Here is a 9340-nt window from a genome sequence, read left to right on the forward strand (position 1 = left end):
ATGTTGGTACACATTCACTTGCATTGTGAGGACCTACAGAGCTGAAATATATTTTTTCTACAAATCATTGTTTGTGTTTAGCAGAAAAAAGAAAGGCATACACATCTGGGATGGCATGAGTGTGAGTAAAGGATTAAAGAATTTTTATTTTTGGGTGAAATGAAAAAAATAATCATGAATCAATCTTGAAACTGTTACAGATACAGTATTAAAGGTATTATGAGTAGAAGAATAAATGTACTGCACTAAAGAATACTGATCACTAAACTATTATATGTCTGGGTAAGAAACAATATTAAGTTTTACCACAAATATATATTTGATATTGGTTTCCTTATAACTAAGAAAAGACTTCTGAAGACATTGATTAAACCACTGGAGTCTTATGGATTACTTTTATGTGGCCTTTATGTGATTTTTGGAGCTTCAAAAGTCTGCAACGTATGGACCTACAGAGCTGAAATATTCTTCTAAAAACCTTTTTTTGTGTTCTGCAAATAAAGAAAGTCATACAAATCTGGGGAAGTAAATGATCTAATGAACTAGTCATTTAAGGAAATAAAAATAGCAGTAATTAAGGGAAAGACAAAAAAAAAATAAAAAATAAAAAAATAAAAAAGACCAGCATTGCTTGTCACCAGTTGTTGTCGTTTGGGTGCTGGTCATCCAGCATGGTATGCTGGAGTGCCGGTGTCCCCACCAAGCTTTTGAACTAGCTTAACCAGCTTCATCAGAAAGGCCACACTGGTCAAACAGTTTTGAAATGCATGGCTATGCTGGTCCACCAGCTAGACTCACTGGCTGTTTCACCAGCTCGAACAGCACCAAACCAGCACTAACCTGCATAAACCAGCATGGGAACTGCTTGCTGGTTAAGCTGTTCTTTTTAGCAGGGAGCAATGACATACCTTATTTCATCCTCCTTTGTCGTTTCCACTTCAGTCAATCAGTCATCTCTGCCTTTTTTTCATTTCTCTCTGTGTGCATTTGGTGTGCACCCAGTCCAGTTTTCTGGTACGCTTCATTGGCGCATCACAAACAGACTCACACCATGGACCTTCAACAATAATACACCTTTGATGGAATGCAGTTGCCTTTGGAAACTTAAAGAGAGAAAGAGGGGTCTTAAGGGGCTTACTATTAGCTGCTTAAAATTCTTCTGATGTAACCAGTGCATACCCACTGGAAACAAAATGTAGTCACATTCATTCCCCACTAGTGTGGCACTTTCCCCCTATTCTTATTTTGTTTACTATTGGTGGTGTTGTGTTCCAACCTTTTGTTCTTGAACAGTTGAGGAAACTAAATAATGAGCTCTTTCACTGAGAATGTCAGTGTGAAGGCAAGACTGTTTATCTTTAAATTCTCTGCTGTGGCAGACAGCTCCATTCAATGTCACAGGCATACTGACACAAGGTGCCTTGGCATTCAAAATGTCCAGGGTACAGGTTCTTACAAGGAGAAGGAAACTAAAAAAATATCTTTGTAGAGTTTGAACACTGTGGTTGTGTGGGGCCAACATTGAAATGTCAAGTATGGTTGAAATCCCACTGTTTACTCAACAGGGTAGAGATGCAAGGTGTGTGGATTTTTGTAACAAATGTCTTCAGTAAAAATGTCACCATGCTTAAGATTAATGCTAAACCATTCATATAAAAAAGACGAGGAACATGATATGATATAGACAGGATTTTGGCATATATATATATATATATATATATATATATATATATATATATAATATCAGCAAACTATGCTACTGAGATTGGTTCACTCCAGCACGTCCCTGTGTAAAACACAACAGACTCACTGGCCAGCTGTTACGTTAGGTAATTAAGAGCTGATGCACGCTTCTGAGATGAGAAGCCCTAATACTGTGGGTGATGGACTAACAGTAAGAGGCTAGCTGTTTGGCAATCCACAACACAGAACTGAACACTGCAGTGGTTAATAGACCCAACTGCCCAGACTAGATACCACAAGCTAAAATATCTTGTTGGAGACAGCTTTAAAGATGCTGCTACTGTGTACAATGTGAAGGATAAAGTGAAAGTAATATAACGGATATAGAACAGACAAAATACTGTCTGAACCACCATATTTGATTTTTGATGGGAATGAAAACAAGGCTGTGAGGGATATACTGTACAAAGCTGTGTAAAGGTCCTAGATCACATTTAATATGCCCAACTTTTGTTTTCTGTCTTTTTTTTTTAATTTTATTTTTATTTTCATCAGTGGAACAAGTAACAGTACAAACTACTGAAAAGACTGTAAGTCCATCCCTCACAGCCTCGCTTTCTTTCCCTGTTGAACATCAAATGTGACACTGCTCTTTCTAGGGCTGTTCAGGTTGTAGTCTTAAAACATGGAAGAGAATCAGCATTTTCAAGCCATGGGTTCCCTCAGGATTTTCCTATGGGTTTTTATAATGGCAGTTTTGGATTTATGATTAAAATAAGGTCTGTGGTTAATAATACTTCAAATTTACCAGGACATTATGTTTTACAACCAAGGTTGTAGATTTTGCTTGAATGTTTGGGGGTTGTTCCATTGATCATGTTTTAATTGTGTGTGTGTGTGGGGGGTGTATAAAGAAAGTAGGGCTGGACTATAAAACGATATTGATATATATCGCGATAAATAAAATCCACGATATGCTTTTGAGGAATTTTTTATATTTACTGCATGTCGCTAAAACACAAGCAGTTCGGCTTTCTCAGGCTGCCTTTCCATTCGGGTGGTAGAAATCCACTAAAAGGCGCTTACAGCGCTTGGAGAGAGCTTGCTCCTCACCGCTGCCAATCCTACGATCCACCAGGATGATGCTCAGCTTTCATAGGATTGAATTAAAAACGATCTCAGCTTCGCTTACAACGTGCGAGTGGTAACGTAGGGTCAGACTGGATGAACTTGCTAATGCTAGCTGGCTTGCTAACAATTAGGTTATGTCGGACACAGGATTAATTCCATCCGCACCGCAAGACTTCATGACAACGGTTGCGCCCTCACATCGTCTTTAGTGAAGAGTGCGACAGAACAACAGTGATGTGGACAACAGCTCAGATCTTTCTGCGCTGTAATCTTGAATATTGTTCTCTAGCACCAAACATGCATCATATCTGCCCTGTCCTGCTCCGCAGGCGTTGCCTCTTTTCCCTGCATTTGTGTAGACATGAAGTGCCGCATGAGTTAACATGGTTTCAAAGCACCTTTTAGACCATAACGTTTTCCCCTTCTAAATGTATCTTTATTAATCAGCATGTTACAAGCCTTTAATAATAAACAAATCGATTTCTGTTATAATTTTGTGAAAATTAATTAGATGTCTGGAATGGTTAAGGAAAGACTAAAATTACTAGTTGGTCTCTCACTTTAATGAAAATATACAAATGTTTTTTACATTTAAAAAAATAAACGTTTTCTAAATTTTCTCTCGGGACACCCCTGAAGCCACATTAAGCATCATTCCACAGTCACAAGGGCTTCTATCCCCCATACTTGTGTATCTGAATCTAAAGAAATATAAAACATATTTCATTTTAATATAAAACACCCAACCCATATAAATATTCCAACAAATACTGGACTGTCACTATGCTTCAGAACAAACAGATGATCTTTTAACATTCATTTTCAATTGATAAACGGTAAAAGACGGTAAAATTGGTAAAAGATCCCGCAGACCCCACTGCTTTTGGCAGTCTCTGTTTAGACAGAGTGTTTAGAATTAATTTTTTCTTATTTTCTTCCATCAAATTTGAAATAAAAAAAAAAAAGAAAGTGCAATGTGTAAATGTATATCGTGATAAATATCGATATCGAACAGTATGAAAACGTTATCGTGATAACAATTTTGGCCATATCGCCCAGCCCTAAAAGAAAGGCATGCAATGAAAATAGGCAAATGTAGCTAATTATAGTAGTAACCTGTTGTATCTTCACATTGTGTGAACATTTTGTCAACATGTTTGAGGGCACAGTTCTGAACAGGAAAAAACGCTAAAAATCGTTCTTTTGCTCTACGTCAAAATGACCAAATTCTGGTCAGAAAGGTAGACTATGAATTACTAACGATCTCAGTGAATTACCTTGGCTTTGTTCATATGAAGAAATAACTAAAATCCGCTTTGCTTTAAATGCGCACTGTCTCTTTAACTGACAGTGTCTTAAGTAAACATCGAGAGCTACTGTTCACTCACGCAACTGCATGCCAGGACTTAAAAAATCAGTGGACACCACCCATTCGGTCAAAAGGAAAGAACCAGTCAAACCAGTCACCCGTTGTGTCTGGCGCGGTATTCCCTCGTCTGCAGTTCATACCAGGAAGTTGGCAGGTGAGACGCACCTGTTCAGAACGCACGCTGAAACTCACCATCTGATCTGACTGTAAAAAAGTGTGCTGGCAAACATATTGGATACCCGTATGATATGCCAAAACGCACATCAGATAATAACTCTAAACAGCTTCGTCGATAAAAAGAAGACATGGATTTAGACCAGATCTGGGCTCCAAAGCCGGATTGCGTGTCATGTTTGTAAGATCTTCCTTCCCTGTCTTATACAGGTGGGACGAGTTTCAGACATTGTTATGGGGAATCAAGTGGAAAAACTTACTCATTTGAATTACAATGAATTACCCACTGCTGACCCTAATGGATTTGACCCAGAGGACGAAGCTCCACGGATCGGCGTGTCTTATATTTTCTCCACTGATGACGACGAGCAAGACGAGAATACTGATGAGACCGAGAAGGATCCGAACATTGAGGACAACCATTACGACTGCCGAAACGAGTTAGAATGCGCGGTATATTATCGAGATGAGTGTGTTTACGAGAGGAGTATCAGGATGATCGAAATGGGGACGCTGTCGTGCGACAACTTGCCACATAAGTGCAAACCTGGCGACTTGGTGGAGTTCATCGCTGTCGGTCAGTACCCGCACTGGGCAGTGTGTGTTGGGGAATTACAGGTGGTTCATTTGTTCAGAAATGAGATTAAATGCGACTTTCTTTACGACGCAAGTCAAGGTAAAAGAGGCAGAATGGTCAACGACCTGTATAAGTTTCGGTCGCTGAGCCCCGACGTTGTGGTGCAGAATGCCATGGAGCAAGTCGGAATAAAAGACAGAGACATTTGCTGGAAGAACTCTGAATGCTTTGCTGCCTGGTGCAGGTTTGGCAAGCGCGAATTCAAAACTGGAGGCGAAATACGAATAGGCAAGCAGCCATATAAGATGAAGCTACAGCTGTCAGAAAAGAAAAGTCACGTTCTGGACTTTCAGAGTTTAGAGGATTTGATCATGGAAAAAAGGAGAAATTCCCAAATTGGAAGGGATGCTGTCATCCAGGAACTGGAGAACCATTTAAATTGCACAGAAAACACTGAGAATGAGTACAGTTGTAACTGATGGATCAAAGTGGGAGGGCAAGCTCAAACTCTTGTGGGCAAACAGCCTTGTCATGGAGGATATGCTTTATTTGTAATAACCTTAAGCACAGTGACAGTGTTGTAATTTCCAGAGTTTCTCAAGAGAGTTTCCGTAAGCAGTACTTTTCTAAATGTGACACTTTATTTAATTTTTGTACTTGTTGGCAAAGATAACTTTGATTAAATGATGCTTTTTCTTTACATAATAAAGATGTGATCATCCACTTTGTTGTGCAAGAGGAATTTCTGTGACAGCCTTTCCATTATCACTCTCTTGTGAATTAATGTATAGTATTTGGTTTTGAGAATATTTTTTCATATCACCTTTTTTTGGGTGGTTGAGTATGTATTCCCTTATCTTATTTCAAAGGGTCAATAAAGTATTTTTAATTAAGCATAGTTTTGTCACTGCACTTATTATATAATCAGCATGACAATGACTTTGTTGATTAAGTTTCATCATATAATAGTTCCAAATAAGAAACCCTAATTACAGATTTCAGAAAAATGCATTACACACACACACACACACACACACACTTTCTTGACCTCGCTCTATTCAGGCCTCTGTTTTTCAGTTTGCCATGCCTTAATAGTCTTGTGCAGAGAAGATATTTTTATTTCAAATGTATTTCAACTGTCAGTCCAGATTAACTCATTTGGTTGATTTGATGGAATATTGATTTATTTAGTCTGAGCTGACTCATGATTCCAGCGTATTTAATTCATGACTTGCATCCAAGCCTTTAATGATGAAAAACACCCCAAAGGAAAAAGTAAACCTTCAGTTTCATAAAATTGCTCAAGTAAGCAAGAGTTTAAAGAGATTGGAAATCACAGATTTCTTCCATAGATCAATACTTTGCCCATGCGAAGGCATATTTTATCTCTTCAGACAAAATACATTTTTTGTGTATTTTCATGATTTTGCTCTGCTTGAAGGGAAAGTTCACCCAAAATTTTAATTCTCACATCATTTACTCCCCCTCATGACATCGATGTGTGACTTTTTTTCTTCTACTAAACACAAAAATATTTAGAAAAACATTTCCACTCTGTAGGTTTATACAATGCAAGTGGCCAGAATATTGAAGGTCCAAAAAGTATATAAAGGCAGCATAAAAGTAATCCAAATGACTCCAGTTGTTAAATCCATCTCTTTAGAATCAATATGATAGGTGTGGGTGAGAAACAGATGAATATTTAAGTTTAAATATTTTACTTTTGGCGATTCACATTACTTGTGCATATTGCCTCCTACAGGGCAGGGAGGTGAATTGATAGTAAAAAAGGATTAAAAAATGTATCTGTTTCTTACCCACACCTATCATATCACTTCTGAAGACATGGATTTAACCACTGGAGTCTTATGGATTACTTTTACGCTGCCTTTATCTGCTTATTAAACCTTCAATATTCTGGACACCATTCACTTGCATTAAATGGTCCTACCTAAGATGTTTTTCTAAAAATCTTTGTGTTCAGCAGTAAAAAGAAAGTAATTCACATCTGGGATGCCATGAGGGTGTTTAAATTCTTAGAGAATTAAAATATTTGGGTAAATTATCCCTTGAAGTGTTTTTTTAGGATGATGGCAAATATGACGTGTTGGTTTCCCACAAAAACGTTTATCCATATCTGTAAGTGTACAAGGTCATGTTGTTCTCTGCTCTGACTGCAGTTACTGTATCTGCATTGCACTGTGACAGATAATATATAATCAGTCAGTCAAACAGAGTCAACTGTTTGAAATTGAGGGTTAAACATTGTGACCATTGCTGAGCGAAAAATACTTTTTGGTAGTTTGAACATATTCATTCTTTCAGCCAATATTTGCCATTGTTGTTTTTATTGTGTTAGAGTACAGCTTCTACAGGGATTTAATATAAATCTGTTCAATAAGGAGAAAGGGGACCATTGCAAATGAGAACTATGTGAGTCGCTGGTGTGTTTTTGTTTCATGATACCAGACTTGAGATTCCCCCTGTTGGTAGTATCTGTGAGATAATGTTGCGTAGGGAAGGCTTTGTGCAGAGCTGCTGGAGAAGTTGACTGCATTCCCAAGATAATATAATATAGAGTTCAATAAAATATGATCTGTAAACATTACTTGATGCTCAGAGAAGATAACCACTGCTTTCTGAATTATTTCAAAGTATAATCTAAATTAGATTTATGTCTCAATTTATACCATGTTAATTCTCATCTAGTTTTTTATGATACCGACTGAGATCCCTCTCATATTCAAGCATGAAAACAAAATATGTTGAGGTTTAGACAAATAGTTAAGCTTGGGACTTATCAATATTACTTTATATTTTAATTTAATGGCACAATGTGGCATATGTCTTTAATTGTGAGATCTTCTGCATGTCACACACAAGAAACTCAACAATATTAAAGCTTTTTTTTTTTAAAGAGTATTTGCAGCTGCCCAGTGATTGACATTCATCCCCAAATCCTTTGAGAAGAGCCACATAAAACTGTCCTTTCCATTGCCATGCAGTATATCAGACTCAATATTCAGACAACTCATTGTCTGGAATTTCGAAGAATTTATGGACCAAGACGGAAATACGTAGAGAAGTAAACAAACTCAGCCCTTCCTGTTCAGGGTATTAAATTATATTTGTACAATTGATTACCATTTCAGATTGAGCTAATTTTAATTAAGACAAGATTTGATCGCTCAGTTATCTTATCAAGTATGCTTTATAAAAGTTTTTTTCTTTTCTATTTTTTTCCATTTTTATTTAAAACTACATCATGTAACTTTTGGTCCTCTAGCGGTTCAAAAATAAAACAGCATGCATCTTGCGGAAGAACATTGTTCTGGTAACGACATAAATTTTGCTTTGGCTCTGCTCCTCTGCGTGGATGAATATGGTTTCAGGCACCAGTGTCCACAAGGTTACAGGACATCTTATCAGAGTGAACGGACAAGTAAATAAAGAAAGAAAGGACAGACGGATATCCGAAAACATGTCATCTGAGCAGGTAAGTGCAATATCTTGTGCTGAATGCCAACAAAATTGCAAAAAAATAATTTTGTTTTCATAACAGCTTTCTGAATATCTCCCTGTCCACCATTGGTTGAGTAAAATTGTTGGGGCTGGTCTAAGTGGGTCTCTCAAAACAAACAGAGCATTTTTCATAGTGCAACAGAAACATTTTTTACAGTTTTTGAGAAAATTTACCTATGGATGGCTTACTTATAGTTGGGTCTGCATATTAAGCTGGGATAGGAGAAAGCATTTTAACATGGAAAAAGTTACATACTTTAGCTTTAATACTCAAAAGTATGGTATAGTTCTTAATAAGCTAAGTCAAAGTTATTGTTATGTGGATGTTGATGGGTCAGCATGAAGTTTTAATTGGTTAGAGTAAAATTATTTACTCTTCACTTACAACTATTTTCCTAATCCTTTCTCTTTACCAGGGCTTATTGAGTTGGTTGCAGTGACTAGTGTCTTGAATTCTCATGCCACCCCTCACTTCCATGGAAACTGTTACGATCCCTTGTTGTCCGTCCCGTGTTTTCCGTTTTCACTTATCACGTTCCGTGTCACGTTCCCTTGTTGTCTGTATCGTGTTTTCTGTTCCCTTATCGAGAGGTCTCTCCTATTGCGTAAGTAGCTTACGCTATGGGAAAACTCCGTTTCTCGAGAAATATTGAAGTCTTTATGTAAAACGCATTGCAGCTGCACAGCAGACAGTGATGAGCGAAGCAGCTCGGTCATTGGCTGTGCTGCGGCAACTGCTCGAACCAATGACGGGGCGATTTAGAACGCGCCACCAATGGGGGCGTGCCCCGCTTTCGCGCGCTCATAGCCTGCTGAAATTAGCATATGAGGGCTATATAATGAGCATCCCGTCATTCCGGTTCTTTAGATTTAATCTTCTTCAG

At 37.8% G+C, this 9340-nt stretch overlaps 1 protein-coding gene across 1 annotated transcript; it reads left to right on the plus strand.

Annotated features, from left to right (window-relative positions):
• Positions 1 to 4259: 4259 nt before the first annotated feature.
• On the plus strand, positions 4260 to 5802 carry LOC127656349 (protein LRATD2-like). The gene has a single exon (XM_052144637.1). The coding sequence runs from the start codon at positions 4592 to 4594 to the stop codon at positions 5411 to 5413; it is 822 nt and encodes a 273-aa protein (XP_052000597.1). The 5' UTR covers positions 4260 to 4591; the 3' UTR covers positions 5414 to 5802.
• Positions 5803 to 9340: the final 3538 nt, after the last annotated feature.

Source organism: Xyrauchen texanus, chromosome 15, assembly GCF_025860055.1.
Source record: "Xyrauchen texanus isolate HMW12.3.18 chromosome 15, RBS_HiC_50CHRs, whole genome shotgun sequence".
Lineage (NCBI taxonomy): Eukaryota > Metazoa > Chordata > Actinopteri > Cypriniformes > Catostomidae > Xyrauchen > Xyrauchen texanus.